The sequence below is a fragment of the Myxine glutinosa genome, chromosome 12 (genome assembly GCF_964187855.1).
Source record: "Myxine glutinosa chromosome 12, kmMyxGlut1.1, whole genome shotgun sequence".
Classification (NCBI taxonomy): domain Eukaryota; kingdom Metazoa; phylum Chordata; class Myxini; order Myxiniformes; family Myxinidae; genus Myxine; species Myxine glutinosa.
The window spans coordinates 42,367,864-42,392,829 of NC_136272.1; the positions used below are offsets into that span (position 1 = coordinate 42,367,864).

At 45.1% G+C, this 24,966-nt stretch overlaps 1 protein-coding gene across 1 annotated transcript in view; it reads right to left on the reverse strand.

Moving 5' to 3' along the window:
• The window catches only part of LOC137437953 (alpha-actinin-2), a 106,391-nt gene extending 81,895 nt beyond the window's left edge, over nucleotides 1-24,496 (reverse strand). The window contains exon 1 of the mRNA XM_068132740.2: nucleotides 24,039-24,496. Coding sequence (XP_067988841.1) covers nucleotides 24,039-24,173 — 135 coding nt within the window. The 5' untranslated portion in view covers nucleotides 24,174-24,496. The remainder of the gene's footprint in view (nucleotides 1-24,038) is intronic.
• Nucleotides 24,497-24,966: the final 470 nt, after the last annotated feature.

A 24,966-nucleotide genomic window follows, 5' to 3' on the forward strand; every position in this document is an offset into this window, starting at 1 on the left:
TGCGTCCTCACTCCGGCTTGGTTAGCCGCCATTGCCCATGTGCTCCGACGGGGTTACCACGCAGGGGCTGACTGTCAGCTCCTCGTCAAGGGTGGAGCCCGGTAACCCCCCGCACCCAATAAGAAGCGGCGGGCCGATTCCATCTGGGGCGGAGCTAACGAGCCGAGGGCGTGTCACTCCCCGCTGGATATACGCAGCCACTTACCGGAGGTGACGTCAGATGCGCCCCCCAGCTTGAGGAGAAACAGACGCCACCTCCAGCGCGACGATACCTCCCCGAGTATCTGGACCGGACCGTGTGGATCCTGTCCCTGAGCCAAGGTGCACCTTGAGCCATCGATTCTGCCCTTCCTTGCCATCAATCCCTGTGTGAGTCAGTCTTGTCCCGTTTATCTGTGGTCTGTTGGGGCTAATATAAGACCGTGTTTAAGTGCCCACCTTCCTATGCTGTACCTCTTGTCCGTGTAATCTAAAACGTTCTGCATACAAATATTATAACCTCCTCCGGAGGTCTTGAGAACTGTACCCCTGGTGTCGTGTCATTTAATCCCAGCCGTTGTGTCCTTTCCTTAATTGATTTAGCATAGCGCGATTTGGCCAACGTTCGAGTGGAATCGGGTAAACTGTGCAGACGCGGTCATACCAAACCGCTCGGTAAACTAACATCCAAAACCGCGTCTGTAACATTTGGTGTCAGGAGTGGGATTCGATTCCGGAGCGCGTTTCACGCGCTCGAAATTATAACGGCGAAATTTGATTGTGTTTTACAAAAAAAAAAAAAAAAAAACCCGAATTTTGAAAGTCGCGCTATGGCAGACCAAGACGGCTGGGTTCCGGTAGAGGAGAGTGAGGCAGGGTCGATCCAGGACCAAAATGAGGGACATGAGGAGAGCGAAGCAGTGAGGGTAGCAGACGCACAAAATGGCGCCTCGCACATGGCCACGACGACCACGCCCGCGACCGTGGTAGCGCCGCTGGTGGATTCGAACCTTTTCCTCCTGCAAATGAGGGCCCTTATGGAACGAATGGGAGACCAAATTGTGGGAATGAGGGCTGATAGTGAGCGGTTGGGAAACCAAATTGTGGGAATGAGGGCTGATAGTGAGCGATTAGAGGGCCAAATGGGGGCAATGAGGGACGAAGCGAGGGGTACCGGTGAGGGATTAGACAAGAAATTAGAGGGGTTAGACAATGGGATAGAAGGGGTGAAGCATGGGTTAATGGGGGTGGAAAATAGAATGGCTGCCCAGGAGAATCAGATAGAGGGAGTGAAAAATGGGTTAGAGGGGTTAGAAAACAGTATGGAAGGCAAATTGAGGGACATGAGGGGACCAAGCGGAAAGGGAAGTTAAACAAATGGGGCAGCAGATAGAGGAGGTCAGAATGGGGGTAGAAACCAAACTGGATGCTCACAGGGAGGAAATGGAGCAGATGAGGGTGGCATCTGGGCAGGAGATGCAAGTGATGGGAGAAGAGATCAGAAGAGGTGTGAGTGAGGAGGTCGGAGGAGTGCGCGAGGAGGTGAGGGCACTGTAAGGAGCACATGGAGAAGGAGGTGAGAAAGGGGACTGTAAAGTTACAAGGGGGCATAGAGGACCTGACGCAGGAGGTGGAACAGCTGACGGAGGGACAAAAATAACTAACGGACCAGGTAAAGAAGAACACAGCGGTAATAGGAGGGTTAAAAGCGACACAAAATGACCTAAAAAAATGACTTGGTAGCGACGAAGAGGGAATGTCAGATGGTACGTGAGGGACTGACAACGAGGTTGGACGAGGTGATAGAGGTAATGGAGACGAAGGACCGGCAGGTGAGGACGCACATGGAAACGGTCAAGGTAGCCTTGGAGGACGAGCTTGAGGAGACGTACCGGGGAATAAAAGAGGTGAAGCAGAAATTAGAAGAAGTGGAAGAAGGGGTGAGCGAAATTAAGAAGCGACGGAGAGAGGATAAGAAAGAGATAAAAGAGGAGGTAAAAGAATTGGTCCAAAGTCTGTGTTTGGATCGTGATAATGTGCTCATTAACCGGATGAGGGATTCGCAGGTGATGGAGGAGAAGCGAAGAGGAAGAGGACCCGGTGTAAGTGGTGACCAATATGGTCGGGCGTATGATGCGCCAGGTGATTTAATGAGCTTGGGGGTCGAGATGGACCCGGGTGTTCGTGAGAGGCCGTTGGTGAAGTGTGCGACAGGTCTGGTGTGCGAAAAAGGAGGTGTGCGAGAAAGTCCGACTCTGGGGTGTGTGAGGAAAAAGTGCGTGCCAAGGAGTGAGGGTGCTGGCGAGAGTGAGTCGGTCGTAGCGCGTGTGCGAGGGAGCACATGGAAGCGCGGTGTGGTAAGTGTTACAGAGGGTGTGACGGGAGAGTGTGCGCGAGAAAGGTGTGTGACGGACAGGTGCATGGGGAAAGAGTGCGCTGTCAAAGGCAAGGAAGAATGCACGCCTGTGGTGAGTGTTACAGAGGGTGTGACGGGAGAGTGTGCTCAAGAGTGTGCGCGAGAAAGGTGTGTAACGGACAGGTGCATGAGGAAAGAGTGCGCTGTCGGGAGTAAGGGTGAGTGCGTTGTCAAGAGTGGTGGTGAGAGTAGTGAGAGTGACAAGGAGCGTGAGTTGGTTGTGACAGGTGAGCGAGGATGTACACCTGGAATGGAAGGATGCACACCTGGAATGGTAGAGCGTGAGTGGGAATGCACGCTGGAATTGGTTGTGAGGCACGTGGTTGGGTGTGCGAGTGAGAGCACACCTGTGATTGTCACAGAGGAGGTGACCGAGAAAGGGGCGCGAAGAGGTGTGTTGGTGAGGTGTGCGAGCGACGAATGTGTGCCAAGGTGTTCGGTGGTCAGGTGTGTGACCAAGTCTGTGAGTGGAATGAGAGTACCTGGGTGTGTAAGGAAAGGTACGAGGAGCATGGAGACGGCTGGATGTGTGAGCAAGGAACGGGCTGCGGGGTGTAAGCATGCAGGTGAAGCATCGACGTTAAACGGAGCAGCGGTTAGGTCGACTTTTAGCCGAATCGGGCCCTCGGTGCGTGCCGGGCCTCACTTTGAACGGCTGCGTCCGGGCTCCACTAAGCGGAGCGGGCAGCCCGATAGGAAGGGTCGTCATGGCGACCACTTTCTGTTGAGACGTGCCGGCAGGTCGAGATCGGGACATTGGATGGCTCCACGCCGAGATGGTGCGTGGGATCTCGGCCCGGGTAAACCTCCTTCCCTGCACCGAATGCCGGACGCATCCAGCCGCTGGCACAGAACAACCCGCATTCATGGCTTGGCTGTACGAAGCAGAGCTTTGGACAGGAATTGGCGCACCGAGAGGCATTAGTGAGTAGACGGGTGATGAGGTTAGTGTTTTGGCCCCGAAATTAGAAAAACAAAATTTGATGATTGGCAAAGGATTGGCAGTAATGATGGACTGATGATGAATTGGTGATGGCAAATTTTGATGTTGAGTTGGAGATGGCAAATTTTGATGAGAGTTGAAAATGGCAAATTTGATTGGTTAGGAGGGAGAGAAGACGAATTTGGTTTATGGGAGGAACGGGGAAGACAGTAGGGACGTTTGTTGATTTGTAAAGTAGATGTTTATGGGTAGTGTTGTGTTTTGTGGATACAGTAAGGGGTAAGGGAGGGGCCATGTAGGTTACCTGGTGGGGGGGGGGGGGGCGTACGATAGGAACGTACCTGTCTCACCTGGTTCCCATGTGCCCCCAGTGTGCATCATCTTATATTGCGTGCACTTTTGCGCCCTTACCACCTTACTCACTTGTCTGCTTCTTTTGTCTCCCACCTCCGAGGATCTGGCTTTGGGGCAGAGAGAGAGGAGAGAGAGGTGCTGGCTCCGCAGTTGTGGGCCTGCACTTTCGCTGCTTGCTGCCGGGATCGATACACCATATGGACCGCAATTTTTGTGGCCGCCCACCATGGACCGCAGTTCTCTTGCGGGCAAGCACCACCCGTGGATGGACCTATGGGTCAACGTGGCACCTATGCCATACAGGTGAACCACTTTTAGTTGGCCCCCTGACGGCCACAATACAGAAATGGACGCGGTTGGCGCCTTTCTTTATTTTTGAAAGAAGCCAGAAGGCCAAGTGCACCACACGAAGGCAAGACCAGCGGCAGAACATCGGCCGGCTGCGACACCACCGGTGACGTTGAACACTTTATTGGTGCACCGGATGGTGCTGACTGTACATGATGGGGTGGTGCTTTTGGTGCTTGGAAGGGGTGCTCTGCACATTATTAAAGGCCGTAAGGCCACAGAGCACTCGTGGGTTGGTGTATCGATGCTGGCATGCGTGCTCTCTCTCTATGCATAACATCTGCATGTGTTCCTCCAAACACAGGTCCTGGATCGTAGTGTAAATATCAGTGTAGCCTTGTATAAATAATGCTCCCTACCGGCTGTATGTTTAGTTTGAGGATTCTTTCCGCGATTCGGTTATCCTGTGGGTGTGTTTCTGTGAGGAGAAGGGTGCAACGTCGCAGGGGGACATATTTACTCATTTGTGAACATCTGTAAAACTGTCGCACTCAGGGTAGAGTTAATAGTAGAGGGAACTACATCTGAGTGCCACACTAAAGTAGGTAAAGATTTATCGGGTCGGGACGCCCCGAGGTAGAGAAGGGTGCAATGTTGCGGATATGGGATTTGGCCTCCATCCATATCCGCTTGTAAATATTCCCCTATTTCCCCAATACTCCCCAACTATCCCCAATCCCCCATTCCCTAGTCCCATTGTCTGTAAACAACACTCTGTAGAACCGACCTTTCCCCTTTTTCCCCCATTAAATGTCGTGCCCAGGTTCACCGCATCTCACGTAGACAACTATAGGACATCTTGCTAGTTATTCTTAGTCTATGTCAGTTAAGGACTCGTTTCCATTAATTCTGACTCTTCGTTGCACCAGAATGTGATTGTATGGCACCAGTAGTGAGTTTAGGACCTCCCAATACGTCCCCACAACCTCATCTCTGCATCCTCCCATCATCTCATGGAACTACAACAACAACTACAACAACAGAGGGGGGCGGCGCGGCGCGGCGCGGGAAGTGTGCGTCCTCACTCCGGCTTGGTTAGCCGCCATTGCCCATGTGCTCCGACGGGGTTACCACGCAGGGGCTGACTGTCAGCTCCTCGTCAAGGGCGGAGCCCGGTAACCCCCCGCACCCAATAAGAAGCGGCGGGCCGATTCCATCTGGGGCGGAGCTAACTAGCCGAGGGCGTGTCACTCCCCGCTGGATATACGCAGCCACTTACCGGAGGTGACGTCAGATGCGCCCCCAGCTTGAGGAGAAACAGACGCCACCTCCAGCGCGACGATACCTCCCCGAGTATCTGGACCGGACCGTGTGGATCCTGTCCCTGAGCCAAGGTGCACCTTGAGCCATCGATTCTGCCCTTCCTTGCCATCAATCCCTGTGTGAGTCAGTCTTGTCCCGTTTATCTGTGGTCTGTTGGGGCTAATATAAGACCGTGTTTAAGTGCCCACCTTCCTATGCTGTACCTCTTGTCCGTGTAATCTAAAACGTTCTGCATACAAATATTATAACCTCCTCCGGAGGTCTTGAGAACTGTACCCCTGGTGTCGTGTCATTTAATCCCAGCCGTTGTGTCCTTTCCTTAATTGATTTAGCATAGCGCGATTTGGCCAACGTTCGAGTGGAATCGGGTAAACTGTGCAGACGCGGTCATACCAAACCGCTCGGTAAACTAACATCCAAAACCGCGTCTGTAACAATATATATATATATATATATATATATATATATATATATATATATATATATATATATATATATATATATATATATACTGTATACAGTATCTACCGTATCCACACAGTATATGTGTGTCATGTTATAATTTGGGAAGTTTTCCTTTTTGTGTGTGTTTGTTTATTTGACTTATGCACTCTTGAACCACTGGACGCGATACGTTGAAAGCACTGGTTGTACTTAGGGTGTGCCCAGGAAGATTAAGCGGTTAAAAAAAAAAATAGTCCCAGTGGATTCAGGGTGTAGGGGATGAGGGGTAGAAACCAATTCACTCTGTGTAAATATGTATGGGATAGTATCGTTCCCAGTGGGATTGGGCAATACATTTCATACTAAATGTAGTGTCCGTAGATTCAGTAAACAGCAACAGGAACGAGAATCAAGAGGCTCTTCTTTATTCGGCATTCTCCCTCTTCTGCGCATGCGCACCCTTCCTGCAATCACCCCCCATCAGGTGGTTCCCCGAACCAACAGACACAGCAACTGCCCCTCTTTAAATCTCACAACAAATATGTAGTTAATTATTAAGATCACTGTACTCGTCTGTCATATAAACCAGATAACACAATCACATCAAGCTGTTCATCATTTCATTAACCAACCTACAATTAACTCAGTTTCACAAATGTTAGAGTGGAGGGGTCAAAAAACATTTCTCATCCAACCAGGTGGTAGGCAAGTACACAGACAGCATTGTTCAATTAGTCTTCGTGTTTTCTTCCTTTCTCGCACCGGAAGTCTTCTGGACTCGCCAACCCGATGAGGTAGTTTACCAGATGATGGGGGAAGGCACGGGTTCATCCACAACCGGTTCTAGGTTCCCAAATTGATCAACCCGTGGAGAAAAAATCGAGTCATCAAAATGCTGATCGGGAAGAGCAGCTCATTCAACAGGTGGTGTCAATGGAATAGACATTTCCTGACTCCCCCTCCCAACAAGTCTAGTTGGAGACAAGGGTCCAGAAAGCGAGACTGGGAATTGGTCGGGGCCCCCCATTTCACCACTGGGTTGTAAACATGAAGGGGTGGTCACATTCCGGGGACGTAGTTGTTCTTCATGTCTCTTCCACACCAACCCGTTTACTCGCACATCATAATTTATTGGGCTAATGACCTGAAAGATAGTCCCAGGAACCCAGCTCGGACCTTTTCCAAAATTTCGCGCAAACACGAGTTGGCCCTGCTGGAACTTTGGGACATGTCCGAGGTTCTCTTGGAACACCTTCACTTGTTGTTTGGTTTGGTTAGCTCTAAGAGCACTGAGCCTTATTCAAGGTTGTCTGTTCATTAACAGTCCTGAAGGTGATTTCCCAAACGAGGTAGGCATGGCCCTGTATGTCAACAGGAATCTGTCCAGTTTGGTTTGTAACAGCTCTCCGGTATCTCCAATTTATTTAATTTTCTCCTTAAAATGACCGACATAACGTTCTGCCAAACCATTCGTAGCAGGGTGTCCTGGGGCAGTCAGGGTATGTTTAATGTCATTTGTCGTAAGAAACTCTTTGAACTCGGCGCTGGTAAATTGGCTGCCGTTATCAGTCACAAGGTGTTCCGGCAGACCAAAAACACTGAAACCATGTCGGAGGCTTTGAATAATGGTCGTGGCAGTAGTGTTCACCAAGGGAATTACTTCTGAGTACTTTGAATAAGCGTCCACCAGAACCAAAAACATTTTCCCTTTAAAAGGGCCCGCCAGGTCTCGATGAAGTCGTTTCCAGGGACCGGCAGGCCAAGACCACGATGCGGGCTGGCTCCCTGGCGGAGCCTTCACATTCTCCTGCCACATTACACATGATTTCACGGTGCTTTCAATAATCCTTGTCGATATTTGGCCACCACAGGTATCTCCTGGCCATTTGTTTCATTTTTACCATGCCTGAATGTTCAGCATGTAAATAAGTGAGTAGAATCTGCCGAAGCGATGTGGGAATAACTACCCGAGAGTTCCACAGTACAATATCGTCTTCCACAGAAAGTTCCAGCCTTTTGTTGTGTTAAGGCCGAATCACCTCCTCCGGATTCTCATTCCAACCATGTTTTGTGAAATTAAATACCTTGCAGAGAAATGGGTCCTTCTTTGTTTCAGCCGCGACGACAGTGGCATTCACAATTTCATCATTTTTCACCAGAAGTACCTCCACAGTCACTCGTTCAGGCTTTGTAGGATGACCTGGTACGGGTTTTCGTGAGAGGAAATCCGCATAAACGTTTTTTTCTTGCCTGTGATGAACTGTATGGCGTAGTCGTAGGCTGCCAACAGTACGGACCATCTCTTTATCCTTGCTGACGCTAACTGTGACACGGGTTTGTGCTCGTTAAACAGAGTTATCAGAGGCTTATGATCTGTCATTAGCGTGAAATGTCTCCCCAGGAGGTATTGCCGAAACTTTGTCACTCCAAAAACTATTCCTAAAGACTCATTCTCAATCTGGGAGTAATTTATTCCCGAGTCGTTCAGAGTTCTCGATGCGTAGGCCACCGGCTCTAACTCACCCTCTGGACTGGGTTGAAGTAGGACTGCCCCTACACCCACAGAGGATGTGTCCGCCTGAAGGACCAAGCAGACATGAGGGTTGTAATGACGTAGTACGTGACTGGAGCACAAAGCAGCTTTATTTTTTTCAAATGAGTTACCCTCAGCCTTTCTCCATTTCCATTTCACCTCCTTTTTTAGTAGCTTGTACAAAGGAGACATGATTTCGGCAAAATCTGGAACAAAACGACGAAGGAAATTTGCGAGGCCAATGAATGACTGTAATTCACCCACATTTCCGGGAACCCCTGCCTGTTGGATAGCTTTAAGCTTCTGTTTTGTCGGGAATACCCCCGCAGCCGAAATAACAAATCCAACATAATCAATCTCGTCCAGCATGAGGTGGAACTTGTCATGTTTTAATGTAATTCCGTTTTCCTCCAGCCTTTTCAAAACCCTGTGAAGGTTTTTAAAATGGTTGTCAACACTATATCCCGTCACCAGGATATCATCAATGTACACGCAGCACCCGGGAAGGTCTTTCAGCAAATTCTCCATGGTACGTTGAAAAACTTGAACGACTGTGTTTACCCCAAATGAGAGCCTTCGGTACTGGTACAGGCCTCTGTGTGTATTTACCGTAGTATACTTTCTGCTCCCAGTGGCCAACTCTAATTGATGGTAAGCTTGGAACAAATCAAGCTTCGTATACTTCTTCCCACCAACTAGTTTGTTAAACAGTTCTTCCAGCGTAGGTACTGGGTATTGTTCCAACTCGGAATATTTGTTTATGGTGCCTGAATAATCACCACAAATCCGCAACTGGCCATCTGGTTTAATGACTGGCACAATGGGTGAGGCCCATTCTGAGTACCGAACTTTCTCAATGACCCCATCCTTTTCAAGCTTGTCCAAAGCCTGGTCAACCCTTTCACGGATGGCAAACGGAACAGTTCAAGCTTTCATGAATACTAGATCATCGTCCCGCACCTTCAGCGTAACCTGTACCCCTCTCAACCTCCCCAAGGCATTGTTTTCAAACAACTTGGGGTATTGCTTGATGATGTCATCAGTGGTGATGGGAACGGCAACATTGAAAATATTTTTTTCCCAGGGGAGGGAAAATTTTGAAATAACATCTCTACCCAGTAATGAAGGTCCGGCTTCATCGACCACATGCACTGCAACAAAACCACGTTGCTCCCCAATTTGAACACACATTTCTTTCTCACCAAAGAATTTGATGACATCACCTGTGTAGCTCTTCAGTAATATTGTAGTTGGTTTCAAGGTATTGATGTCACCAGACAGACGTTGAAAATCACGACTGTTTAGTGGAGTAACTGAACTTCTCGTATCAATTTCCATCAGAATCTCTGTTCGGTCGATGGAGATTTTGGGTTGGTAGTGAGGAGTAGTGTTTTTTGAAACAGATGTAGAGTTAATATGCATTAAATGCACCGTATCCAGCATGTCCTCTGACTCATGGCTTGAAGCTATAACATGATGGGTTTGTTTCAAAAGATGATTTGCATTTTGCTGTTTCTTCAAACACACCTTAACCAAATGGCCCTTATGTTGGCAGTATCCGCAGATGGTACGAGGATGTTTGCTTGTATCAGCCAGATGTTCCGTAGAGCCACATCTGTAGTAACATTTTTCCTTTGGAAACGGTAGGGTCGTTTTTTTCGACCGATCCTTGAAACGAGGACCATGATGTGAATCGTTATTTATTTTTTTCATGCTCGTTGTAAAGTCCACAGAGCCCGACACCCCTGCCTCTCCATAGTTGAATTGTTTTACTTCCTGTTCAGCCGTTTCCTCAGCCACAGCCAAAGCTTGTTCGAATCTTCTGTCCTCGGAAAGTAACTTTTTCCTGGCTGACGGGCTGTGTACACCTCCAACAAACTGGTCCCGTAAAGCACGTGGGAGGTGGTTCCCGAAATTACAAGTGACGGCCAAATGTTTCAGCTCGTTTGCATAGTCCGTGACATTCTGCTTTCACTCTGGGTCGTCCGGTGAAAACGATAAGTTTCCGCCACTTCTAATACTCGCGGCTTGAAATGATTTCGTAGCATTTCACACAACTGCTCGTACGTTTTAGCAGAAGGTATTTCCGGGAGACACAAGTCTTTCAAAGTAGTGTCAGTACTCTTACCGATCAATGAGATCATAGTAGCCACCTTCTTCCTGTCGGCCACTTGTATCATGGCAGCAATGGCGCCCACCTCGACTTGTCCGATGTCGTTCGCTATGAAATAGGCTTCCAAGCGTTCTTTGTATGCTTCAAAATCGTCGCCCTCGAAAGTCTCCATTGAGCCTACCGCCGTCATTGTTCGCCAGGAATGTTTACCTCGTCGCCAGTTGTAGTGTCCGTAGATTCAGTAAACAGCAACAGGAACGAGAATCAAGAGGCTTTTCTTTATTCGGCATTCTCCCTCTTCTGCGCATGCGCACCCTTCCTCCATTCACCCCCCCCCCCATCACGTGGTTCCCCGAACCAACAGACACAGCACTAAACTAGATCAGCACTCAGTAGAGAGCATATACCTCCGCCTGGTTGGCTATATTACTCAATAGTGAAGAATCACTTAAAAAATTAAATAATTCTCATATCCGAATCCATATTCAGATCTTCACGAAAATCGAATCTATTTGTCCTTGTCGGACACCCAACCGGTCCACCAAGTTTCGTCCAAATCCGTCCACAACTTTTTGAGATATCCTGCTATGTATCATTTTTGGTCTAATCTCCCAATGGTGAAGAATCACTTTAAAATTCTACTCGCCGGATCCGAATCCGGATCTTCACTAAAATCGAATCATTTCGTCCTTTTGACATACGCCACATCTCTGCCAAATTTCGTCCGAATCCGTTCACAACCTTTTGAGATATTTGGTTCGCAAACAAACAGACAGGGGTGAAAACACAACCTCCATCCACCTTTGGTGGCGGAGGTAAATATGGCAATGCTGGAGGAATTAGCTCAGCCATAATAATGGGTTTTTTCAATTCTACTATATGAGCTGCATAACATATAGGAACAGTATATTTGCATATATCTACATAATATAAATATGTGTATGTTTGTGTATAATGGATAGAACCAGCCAGTCTTTTTTTTTTTTTTTGTATACTAAGTTGAGTAGCAAGTAACTAAGTTTTTTTTTGTATATTCCACATGTTTTGGTTGACTAACATAAAAAAAAACTTTGGCCTACCCAACAACAAGGTGGGAATAATTGTGGCTGTGAAATTATTAGTAGTAGTAGTCAGTGTATTATTATCAGTAGTAGTATTCATAACTATGATGAACGGAAGCACACGGGTTTAATCCGAAACCCAAAATGAAAAGACACTACACGACAAATAAAATGCAACACAAGAATTTAATGAAAATAAATCAAGGAGGTGAAAATGGAAAGTGAGGTAAAAACTAATAGTTACTTTGAGGTACCTCACATGCAGACTCGAATACAGACAAGGGGACGGATAATAAAGTAAAATGTTTTCCTTTTTATCGTCCGGCACTCAGTTTTGGTCCAAAATGGCTTTTAGGAGCTTGATGGTCGCTGCAGCTGACCACTTGCGTGGGAAGCGCTCCAACAATGGCGCTGGCACTGTGCGTCAAAAATGCCCAGGCGTGAGCAAGCAGCTGAGACAGCCCTTTTTCGCTCTCCACTGTCAAGTGCCACGAGGACCCCATCTCCTTGATGAGCCCAAATGTTCCCTGCCTCTGCCGAGATGCTGCCAGCACAGCAAAAGCTCCACACTCCTTCCAAAGTGCACCAAAATCACCAGCACAACGCAAAAATATGGTGCCCTTCCTCCTCCTGCACAAAACCCCAAGAGAGCTATTCTTCTTTCAACGGTCCTTTTTCCCTAGAACGTTCTCGCTATGTCGTCACACTGGCCAATCGCCGAGCCCCATCGAATCACCCCATGGTCGTGCTCGACCAATGACAAACTTCGGGGCGTGGCCTGCCGGCTTTGCTTGGCGTTAGCGTCATTAAGGCGTGGCTTACTTGCCGATTGGCAATGTTCGGGCACTGTCGACGGTTCCGGTGGTTATTGTTTAAACGGAGTTTTATGGCCAGCCTTGTTGTAGTTGTAAAAACGTAGGGAAACGCCACAGGAGGCAATCACATACTGGGGGAAACTAACCATAATCAATATTTAGTAAACACAGCTTCACCCCCGTGTGAAGACACATAAACAATCTTAAGCTCCAGTTTCCCTACTTAAATAAACCGAGATGTCTCCTACGCATCCACAGCCCATGCTATACCTATACAATCCTATATTTTCTATGAGATTCCATCATCTACCCCCACAAACGTAACAATATCATCAACAACTTGCAATAACATATTTTCAAACGTACCGCCTCCTTTAAAAACATGGAAAAACATTCACAATCACATCACAACCATTGCTTTCCAACAACAGCATATAACTAATATTCAAATACTTAATGAACCACACTCCGTGATCCGTCCCTCTAAAGTCTAAACAAACCATCGCACGTTCCTCCAGAATATAACATTATCCACACTTCATTCTGGTGACCACTCCACACTTATAACTTATCAACACAAACTCAACCCAACTCAAGATCCGGTCTGCATCCGCTGTCACCATTAAATTGACTCTGTACAGTGTACACAACTTAATTACACTTCCTCTAAACTCGCACAATACAGATAACTATTTAACATTTCATCTTTACTCTGATTATCTGGGAAATCCAGTCGGAGTGGCCGGCGTCCTTCGGGCTTCAATTGAGGATGCCTTGGCCTACTGATGAGGATGATGATGATGATGATTCTACTCATCCGTTCTTTAACAACTTTCCATGCTAAACATATGTGGTCATCTCCTCATCCATTCTTCAACAACTTTTTATGCTAAATAGATGTGGTCATCTTCAGATCCATTCTTTCACAACTCTTCATGCCAAACATATGTGGTCAAACTACTCTGCCATTCTTTAAAAACTCTTCATGCTACATGTATGCAGTGAAACTACTCCGCCATTCTTTAACAACTCTTCATGCTATATGTATGCGGTGAAACTACTCCGCCATTCTTTAAAAACTTTTCATGCCATATGTATGCGGTGAAACTACTCCGCCATTCTTTAAAAACTCTTCATGCTGTATGTATGTGGTGAAACTACTCCGCCATTCTTTAAAAACTTTTCATGCCATATGTATGCGGTGAAACTACTCCGCCATTCTTTAAAAACTCTTCATGCTGTATGTATGCGGTGAAACTACTCCGCCATTCTTTAACAACTCTTCATGCTGTATGTATGTGGTGAAACTACTCCACCATTCTTTAAAAACTTTTCATGCCATATGTATGCGGTGAAACTACTCCGCCATTCTTTAACAACTCTTCATGCTGTACGTATGTGGTGAAACTACTCCACCATTCTTTAAAAACTTTTCATGCCATATGTATGCGGTGAAACTACTCCGCCATTCTTTAACAACTCTTCATGCTATATGTATGTGGTGAAACTACTCCGCCATTCTTTAACAACTCTTCATGCTATATGTATGTGGTGAAACTACTCCGCCATTCTTTAACAACTCTTCATGATATACGTATGTGGTGAAACTACTCCGTCATTCTTTAACAACTCTTCATGCTATATGTATGTGGTGAAACTACTCCGCCATTCTTTAACAACTCTTCATGCTCTATGTATGTGGTGAAACTACTCGACCATTCTTTAACAACTCTTCATGCTATATGTATGTGGTGAAACTACTCCGCCATTCTTTAACAACTCTTCATGATATACGTATGTGGTGAAACTACTCCGTCATTCTTTAACAACTCTTCATGCTATATGTATGTGGTGAAACTACTCCGCCATTCTTTAACAACTCTTCATGCTCTATGTATGTGGTGAAACTGCTCCACCATTCTTTAACAACTCTTCATGCTATATGTATGTGGTGAAACTACTCCGCCATTCTTTAACAACTCTTCATGATATACGTATGTGGTGAAACTACTCCGTCATTCTTTAACAACTCTTCATGCTATATGTATGTGGTGAAACTACTCCGCCATTCTTTAACAACTCTTCATGCTCTATGTATGTGGTGAAACTACTCCACCATTCTTTAACAACTCTTCATGCTATATGTATGTGGTGAAACTACTCCGCCATTCTTTAACAACTCTTCATGCTATATGTATGTGGTGAAACTACTCCACCATTCTTTAACAACTCTTCATGATATACGTATGTGGTGAAACTACTCCGCCATTCTTTAACAACCCTTCATGCTATATGTATGTGGTGAAACTACTCCACCATTCTTTAACAATTATTCATGCTAATTGCATCTATTCATTCATGCTTTCTTTGGAAAAACTGGAAACTTAGAATGAGGTGAACTCGGGGAAGGTTAATGGCGGTAGAAAGATGTTCCCGAGAAATTTTAACCAGACGTAGCTTGAAATCGAATACCCACAAAAAAATAAACAATGATAAAATCCAACAACAAAACTGATATTATTTGGATACTGCCTATTAGAAATACCTGGTAAAATTTTATATTTGTTAATTAATTCACACACAAATGAGGAAGATTGCGTGAAAGTTGGCAAACTCAAAGTTTGATTGGTTCACGCCACCGGGATTATATTTGTCACGTGTCTTTATGTTCAAATATAGCTCTGTTTTGTGTGTGACATTGTTTTCATGAAGCTGAACTTCAACTAATCATCAGTTTGCAACCTGATAGCAAATACCATATACTCATGGCGTAACCAGACCCTGTGGCTTAACGGTTAGAGCAGCTTAGCGTCTGCTCTGAGTCTGGGAGGTCAGAGATTCGAACCCCGGTCGAGTCATACCAAAGACTTACAAATAGTACGTGCTGCTTCCTTGCTCCAAGCTCAGTAGGTTGGTCCACTGATAGAGGGGTAGAAAATTTATTTCTGAATTTCTATTGTCTCAACTGTTCATTGTGTTCCTTTTTGGTTGAAAAATATTAATGTAAAGTTTTGTGACGATTGAACTTTATTAAAAGGTGCCCCAACAACACCAAAATGTTCACCCCCTACAAAACGGGGAATTCCCGTTTTCCCAGTAGCGCTGTTTTTACTCGGTGCAATGCAGTAAATTTATAAGTACCGTGAAATGGGGGGAATAGGGACAGCAAGGTGAATAGGGACACAAACTGAAAAAACGTTCGGAAACTTTTTTCGCTGAAAATCGATAACCATACTGATTTGTTGATATTTGGGTTGAAAGTGTTCTCTTGTTTTTTTAAAAAGCAACTTATAGTCCCTATTAACCCCATATATGGGTTAAATAGGAATAAATAGGATTTTTATGGCTGTCCCTATTCACCCCGTTTTACGGATGAATAGGGACAGTCACTAATACAAAAAAATAATAATCAAGAAACAATCCTGAGTTTCCAACTTATTGCTAAATTGATAGCTCAGATGGATGCACATAATATGCACCCATAATATAAACCATGGTGCCAATGAAAAAAAATATGGGATAAAAAGTTTCTCCAAACTGTCCCTATTTCTTGATTATTCTTTTTTTGTATTAGTGACTGTGTATTAGTGACATGACATGAAAAAGAAATAATCAAGAAACAACCCTGAGTTTCCAACTTATTGCTAAATTGATAGCTCAGATGGATGCACATAATATGCACCCATAATATAAACCATGGTGCCAATGAAAAAAAATATGGGATAAAAAGTTTCTCCAAACTGTCCCTATTTCTTGATTATTATTTTTTTGTATTACTGACTGTCCCTATTCACCCGTGAAACGGGGTGAATAGGGACAGCCATAAAAAATCCTATATATTCCTATTTAACCCATATATGGGGTTAATAGGGACTATAAGTTGCTTTTAAAAAAAAAACAAGAGAACACTTTCAACCCAAATATCAACAAATCAGTATGGTTATCGATTTTCAGCGAAAAAAGTTTCCAAACTTTTTTCCAGTTTGTGTCCCTATTCACCTTGCTGTCCCTATTCACCTTGCTGTCCCTATTCACCCCCATTTCACGGTACTCTTCTTCAACTTCAATTCCTTTCCGATACATCATTTTCCCTAGAGAGAAAATGAGAATTCCCGATTTATGTGTGGTGAAAGTTTGACGTCGTTGGGGAACCCCTAAAAAATTTTTTAACTTGTCGTGGAATGTTTTTTCTTTGAGTGGAACATAATGACGGGGTGAGACAATAAAAATTCCAACTTTCGTTTTTGTGGACCACCCTAGCTCAGTATTTGAAAATAATACAGCACGGACAAACGACCGCAAGTTGGCAGCCATTGGGCAGGCTTGATGGGTCCAAATGGCCTCCTCCTTCCATTGAAGTTCCTGGTAAAGTTATTGTAAGGTGTGTGGAAAGTTTTTGTAAAGTTATTGTAAAGTTCTTTTAAAATTCTTTCAAAAGTTTTTGTAAAGTTTTTGTAAAGTTCTTGTAAATTTTGTGTCAAGTTATTCTCGTGTTCTTTTCACTGTGTCATGTCCTAGTCTGTTGACTGTTCTGTGTTCTCGCTCCTCCATGAGCCTCGACTGTATACAGAAAACAAACACAAACCATGCATATGTGAAACATCTGATCCATGTTAAAATTCCCTCATATTATACCTGTGCACAAGGTCATCACTTAAGTTGGTTTGTGAGACAGCTGTTTTTAATGAATGTGCACTGCAATAACAACATGATAGTTCTACGACACCAACCACTTATTTGCAGAAACGGGCCATACTCCAACACAGCGTCCTCGGCTGAGTGTGCATCACCTTCTAATTTTTCCAGGATGCCGGCGATGGCTCGCCTACTCTTTGCGGAGGACACCGTGGGATCGTTAACCTCCAACTGATGATATAGCAGATGGGATTCCCAGTTTAACGTCCATCGGAATGACGGCACACACATTGACGAACCGCTCTGCCTGTGAAACACCAGGATGGCAGTTTATAGGTGGGTCGGGATTGGAACCCAGGATAGACAGCTTAGAGGAGAGATGCCAGGGTGTATCAACTTGCATTGATTTGATGACTCCACCCGTCTATTTGTAGCCTCAACTTGGTCCATTCTTTTCCATTCTCTACATGTAATTCGGCACCATTGTAGTTATAACGATTGTACTCCGGTGAATTTTTCAATTTCGTTTCTCGATATAATATTTGATCTTCCTCTGCTTCTTCTGGGCCCTTCTCAGTTTATAGGGTTTATTGTCCCCCGTCGCACCGCGGAGCGAAAGGGGGACTATGGTTTTTCCCCTCCGTCCGTGTGTCCGTCCGTCCGTCCGTGCGTGCGTGCGTCCGTCCATCCGAGCGGACGTGCGTGCGTGCGTGCGTAAACGAAGGACCGAATTCTAATCTGGTGTGTGGGTGTATCTACGCATAAGGAAGAACGCTATTGAAAATTGAGTCGCCACGTCAAAATCTAAGATGGCCGCCACCATATATATGTCTGAACCTTGTGAGCGAAATATCTTGAAAGATAAACGAACTACTAACTTCTAATCTGGTGTGTGGGTGTACCTACGCACAAGGAAGAACGCTATTGAAAATTGGGTCGCCACGTCAAAATCCAAGATGGCCACTACCATATATATATGTCTTGTCAGCGAACTTGAACCTTGTCAGCGAAATATCTTGAAAAATAATCGAAGTACCAACTTCTAATCTGGTGTGTGGGTGTATCTACGCATAAGGAAGAACGCTATTGAAAATTGAGTCGCCACGTCAAAATCTAAGATGGCCGCCACCATATATATGTCTGAACCTTGTGAGCGAAATATCTTGAAAGATAAACGAACTACTAACTTCTAATCTGGTGTGTGGGTGTATCTACGCATAAGGAAGAACGCTATTGAAAATTGTGTCACCACGTCAAAATCCAAGATGGCCGCCTTGCGTCTTCCACTTTGTCAACTTACATCACTTCACCGACGGGGGACCTCGGCGTAATTTTTCTGGGTTTATTTTATTTCTCAGTTCTGGGTTTATTTTTCTGAAATACCGACTTCTTTCCTGGAAGTCCTAGCAGTGTCCATGTGTTTTTACCTCTCCCACCCCCACCCCCCTTCCCACGACTCATCCCCCCAATCCCTCTGCCTCCCACAGATCTCCCGATGTCCCTGCTCTCAAATGTTGTACTTGTGTGCTTCCCCCTCTCTCCCAGTCTTGTCTCCCGCTCCCTTTATTTCGTCTTATGTGTCTGTTTGTTTTTTTGTCATTAATGTTAACTCTTACACGAGCCTCGATCTTATATACAACAACAACAAAAAAAAAACTTTGTTACCTCCGCCAACGAAGGTGGATGGAGGTTATGTTTTCACGCCTGTTTGTCTGTTTGTTTGTTTGTTTGTGACCAGGATATCTCAAAAAGTTGTGGACTGATTAGAATGAAATTTGGCAGACAGATTGGGTGTGTGACAAGGAGGAAATTGTTCGATTTTGGTGAAGATCCAGAAGCGTATCTGGATCTGAGAATTTTAAAAGTGATTCTTCACCATTGAGAGACGGGGCCAAAAACGATATATAGCACGATATCTCAAAAAGTTGTGGACAGATTAGAATGAAATTTGGTGGACAGATTGGGTGTGTGACAAGGACCAATTGATTCGATTTTGGTAATGGCCGAATATGGATCCCAGAAATTTTAAGTTATTTTTGCACGATGGAGAGATTTCACAATTGAAAAATGATATCAAGCACAAATTTTCAAATAATTGTGGACGAATTATGACAAAGCTTGGTGGATGAGTTGGGTAGGTGACAAGAACAAGCCAATTAGATTTGGAGTGAGATATCAGTGGGATCCAAAATGTAAACTGTTCAGCCTGGTGGAGGTATGTGCTCTACCGAGTGCTGTACTAGTTTAGTCTTTCTTCATCAATATTTACCTTCGCAAAAGCGGAAGGTTATGTTTTGATCGCTGTGTATTTATTTGTATGTCTGTGTGTGTGTGTGTATGTTATTCGCATAACTCAAAAAGTATTCAACCGAATTGCATGAAATTTGGTGGGATGATTGGTTATTATACGGGACACATTTGATTAGATTTTGGGAGCAATCGGGTCAAAGGTCAAGGTCAAGGTCACGAAAAGGTCAAAATCGTATTTTTACCATAGCTGCGGCGAAGGTATGCGCTCTACCGAGTGCCCGTTCTAGTTATTCCTTTTTCCCTAATTTAGCTCTTTGAACTCACCTAGGCATATAGTAAACAACCTACTGTGGTGTGGCCAATTATCTCCCAGTTAATGTTGTCCTCCTCTTCTTCTTCTTTCAGGGATGTCAGATCTTCTTCACCGAAAGGGCTACGTCCACCACGCGTGAAGAGGTGTCCAGTCGAACTCAGAGATTCTGATCACCTTCTGCTTTCTCTTTATCCTGACAGCTGCCATGGTTAGTAATGTGAGAGCCTTTGGGGACCGAGGGACATTTATGAGAATGTGGCATGTCATGTTGAGGGATTTTGGTATACTCGTGACACTTGCCAACGCGAGATGGTGAGAGAACTGTCTTAGTCTGGTTCCTGTGCTCTCATATTTCCGTGTTAGGTGATCATATCGGTGTAAAGTGACAATATCACTGGTTTTGCTTTTGGAGTCATTGGAACACACTATCTACAGCCTCATGGTAGCCTAAGGTGGAGCTTCGGTGCTGTAGTTCATTGGATATTATTGTTTGAAAATCAAATTGTATTGGTAGCATATTGGTAACAAATTGTATCGCGACATAAACACTTTTACAATACAGTATCTTCAAATATATCTGTTGGGCTCTTCTAGATTTACAAATGTGTACAAGGACTAATGACCGCGGTTTGTATTTGCCATCGTGTAACTTCTTACGCCAGCCATGGCCATCATTTCTGGGCAGCCATCACCGGCAATATGGTAACCACCACCATACAAAATTAATCAGTGATGCACTGTAAATAATAACCAGCAATAACGATCAAATTACAAATGTCACATGGACAGGCTGACCTTTATTTCTACTCAAAATATTGTTTCTGCCTTAGAGTCTGTTTTATTGTTAATCAGAGGGGTTTGAATGTAAAATAAAACGGATAGTCTAACGACAGCGTAGCTGGGCTTAAATCTGCTGAGTGGAGGATCTGCTGTCCCCCTGTCAAGTGACCAGACCCTCCGCTCTGATTGGTGGACGTTTGTGAGGGACGTACATACACCAGACAGACAGACAAATGCTGTTCCAGACGGCATTGCCCTATGGGATATGCCATGTAAATATGGCTGCCGAACCACATGACCAATGACGTCATCAATTGTTTTTTCTAGACCAATTTATCAGATATTTCATTCTGATCGGATCAAGCATTCTACTTGTCGATTTATGACGTCATAATGAAGCCACCTATGACATCATCATTAACATATGTTATTCCACATGGGGAGTACTTTGCAATGAGCCAGCTTTCAACTTTTTTCCATGGAGCGGTTTCGGAGATATAGAGGTGCAAAGTTTTTCGTTTTTTCCAAGATGGCGCCCGTACCACGTTACCCCCTGCCATCATGATTATCATTAAAAATTCTACAGGAGGGGGGCTCATATGGTGAAAATTTCGTGTCAATCGGACCAACGGTTGCAGAGAAAACGAATTTTAAGGGGAATAAATCTACAAAATGCTGGCGGAAGTGATATACATAATTATATATACATACACACACCAGACGGACAGACAAACACTGTTCCAGATGACATTGCCCTACGGGCTACGGCGTAAAAATTTTTTTTTTTACTAAACTCCGTGGAAAAAAAAAACAACAAAAAAACTCAGAGAGCAAGAAAAACAATTCAAAGGTTTACATTGAATCCTAAACTTAAACGTAGGAGCAGATGACCTATGCTCGCATGGGATTTGAAATCTAGGTGGCAAAAACACAAATGGCGTCTTCTGTCATCGAGCTGGCAAGCTGAAAGCAACAGTTCGCATTTATTGCCGCATCTGATTCAATTTAAATGCTCTAATGGTGCTTTTGATGCCTAGCGGGGTCCGTAATAAAATTTATATTGGTGTCCAAGCCAGTGATCAATTGCAAATGAATATTATGATTTTGAGGTTGGCCTGTTAAACCACGAAAGATGTGATGCTTGTGAGCGAACCTAAAGCAAGGGCAAACAGCGAGGAATTGGGGAAATGGCTGCGGGTCATGGGGAGAGAGAGAGAGGGGGAGAGGGAGAGAGGGAGAGAGGGAGAGAGGGAGAGAGGGAGAGAGAGAGAGAGAGAGAGAGAGAGAGAGAGAGAGAGAGATAGAGAGAGAGAGACATGGTCATTGTCATTGTATGCAGTCACAGCCTATGAAAACGATGTGATTTGCTTTCGGTCTAACCTTGGGTATTAAAAACACAGACACATCTTGAACCCTGAAAGAAGACCATCCATTGGATGTACGGTTATCTTATCTTCAGATAGTTGTCAGGTATGTGTCTTGCAATATCTTGTGTTCTTCTGAAGAATCTCTGACAAGTAGAGAATGTGAAAATGGCAATCGCATTTTCTGTTAATTCTTCTCTGGCAAAAGACAGGTAGCGGCATCACACTTTGCTCTGTCCATATTTACCACCTTCATGGTCAGGCATCTAACCCCTCGTTGCATTTTATTCCCCAAAATCCTCTTTCCTGAGCTAGATGGAACCAGGTGTCTTCATCAGTATTGAACTTCTTCAGGTCTTGTCTCACTTCGTCTTCCCATCTCGGCTTGGTTCCATGGTCGGCACAGTCGCAACCATCTGAATAAAAGTTTCTTAGGGATGCGGTTGTCTTCAATCAGAGCAAGATGATTTCGCCGGGGGAAGTCTTCTAGCTGCAATAATGTCTTTTGGTAACTTCTCTATCCCAAACTGTCTCCCCACTTGTACACTGCTATTATGTCCTGTCCACTGGTTAGCCTTACTGAGACCCAATATGCTTTGGAAGCACCTGTCGTGGAACGCCTCAATCTTCCTGGAGATATCTCTCTTGTCGTTCCATGTCTCAACCACATACCACAGCACGCTAAGTACTGCAGCACAGGAACTTGTCTTTTTGTCTTCAAGGAGAGATAATAGTCTCCAAATACAGGTCTGAGTGGGGCTCCAAACATTCTCAAGCACAGGCAATCATGTCTTCCAGCAGGTGTGTGTATGTCCTGTTATTTTTGTCCTTTGAAATTTGTGCTTTATTGAAATAGACCGTGCGTCAACATACCGAGTCTGCAATATGGATCTGCTGCTCTCGTTGCAAAATCACCCTCGACAAAAGCAACATGCAAGAACCAAGTTTTTTTTCGGGCAATAACAAGGAACAAGCAAAAAAGGGTTTCATATAGCAGGTGAAAATTCCAAAATGGCGGTGTCGGCCTGCGATTCATAAATATTTTTCCGATAGTTAACGCGGGTGATCATCGTTCGCTTAGGTAGATATTCAATCCGTTGACAGAAAACCCTCCGAACATGAATCAAGTTTCTGTGATACCCTGAGGTGTCCATCAAGTTGTCCATTTAAACTCAGTCATATTATTGGCATTCTATTTATTTTTAACAGTGATCTAAGGCTCATGGAAGGAGCTTGTACATCCACCACATGCAGGACATACAGACATCCGAGTAGGGGCGGCTCAATATGGTTCCTCTGCTCTACTCAATGCAATCTGTGGCCAAATGTCTCATTTAACCTCTCTGGGTGATCTTTGGTTCACCTCTGTTTTTTACAAGTTGCAGATAAATATAAATTGGAACTGGGAGGGGACGGGGACAACGTAAAAATACAGAGAAAAAAACAGGGGTCATGTTTTTTTTTTATTGTATTTCATTTTCCCTTAAAAAGTTAAAATTGTTTGTCAGTTTGACCATTTATGTAAAGCCAATAATTTTTTGAGCCGAATCAGTAATCCCCCTTCGTGCCATATAGACACCGTCGGATCCATGGCGGGATTACGAACGGGACTGATCGAACGTCTCTTCGAGAGGACAATGATCAAGCTTCTCTCGATACAGCAATTGATATCAAGTTGTGGGAACATCAACATGTCCCTTTTGGAGGAGTCGGTGCAATTTATTTGTGGGGTCTTAGGATGCGCGCTCTCAATGCGGTCCGTGCGCATGCGGAAATGGCGCTCCCTAGCCCTACCCTTCGAGCCCGCATCGTCGATCTTCCTTTTTATGGTCGGGCCCTGCGCTCCAAGAGGCTATTTCTGCCGCCGCTCTCTCGACCCCCGCTCTCGCTGGGGCCATTTGATGCGAGCACGCGGGAATAGCGCGCGTGCATTACCCCCGGATCGCTTGTTACGCACATCGTTGGGCCACCATTGCCGACCGTTTTGGGCTTACTCCAAGGACACTTCTAAAGATTCAGTTTGCTAAAGGATTCTGAGTTTGTTTGGGAAACGTTTGAGGCGCAGCGGTGTTGGGGGAGAAGGGGAAGTGGTATGTAATCCACCATACATGTTCTGGTGTGGGCATGTCAGGTGCAGTATAGATAGCCAAGGGGAATGTCTCTCAAAGGACCTTTTGGAGCTACCAAGGGCCACTGTCTTAGTTTACAGATTCGAATTTCTGACACGAAACTTTTATAATCTCTCACCTGCAGACCGACACATCACAGGCCAACAGGTGTACACATAATTGCTGCATACCTTGCTTGTTGATCAGGTACACTGTATAATCTGATGCCTGAAAGGTGGTTGAGCATTATCTGTGCGATGATTGAAAACCCAGTGGAGAGAGTGTGTATGGATACATATATGTTGTGTGAAAGACTGACCTTTCGCTGCTGTTTCTCCCATGCAGGATCCAAAAGCATGTCTCTGTCCCAGTCATCCTCCTGGTTCATGTACGCCTCTGCGTAGCCTTGGATGTACTGGATAGGAGCGCTGTTCTGGTCTATTATGTGTTCCATAGCTGCCACACTCTTGCTTCTCTATCTGAACAGATTTCCCTCTTCTGACTCTCGCTCTTCTCACTCCTTTCGCGCTTTTCAATAAGCAAACGTGCGCAGAGCAGAGACTAGAGGGAACGGGGAGGGGACGGGGAGACCTCACGCCGTCCGTGCTGTTGGGCCACTGTTCGCACGGTGGCGCGCAGTGTACGGCGGACTTTATCCGGCACTTGGTGGGGGGAGGAGGGGTGTGGGGTGGAAAGGGAAGGGGGGAAACAGAAGGGGAGGAAGAGGGGAGGCAATATCAGCGAGTCAGGTGGAAGGGGAACTTGGGAGTCGGGTGGGCGTGAGACCGAGGGTTGGAAGATTTGTACGTACAGGTGCGGAGACTTGATTGGGGTCCATGTACCATGTCATACTCCCCAGGGACAAAACATGTCCCACGACAGTGACATGAGATCAACACGACCTGTTTCCATCATCGTTGATCCTTTTCGCCTTTGTCAAAATTAATCCGGTGATGCACTCGGATTCGAACGTGGAAAAATTGCGACTGGGACTCGTCTTGTCAAGAGTAGACTAAGGTTTTGAGTCCAAAATTTTTCGAGTTCGACTCAGACTCAGTAAAACCATATTAATAAAGCACAGGTACTATTGCTCTCCTATACGCATACTATTGCACTTGTGTAGTTAGTTGTGAAGCGTTTGTAGATCTAGAACTATTTTGTAGATCTAGTTTGTGGATCTAGCTTAACCTGTTTGACTATTGATTGCACCTGTCTATGCTCACATGGATTTTGCATTCCTCGACTAA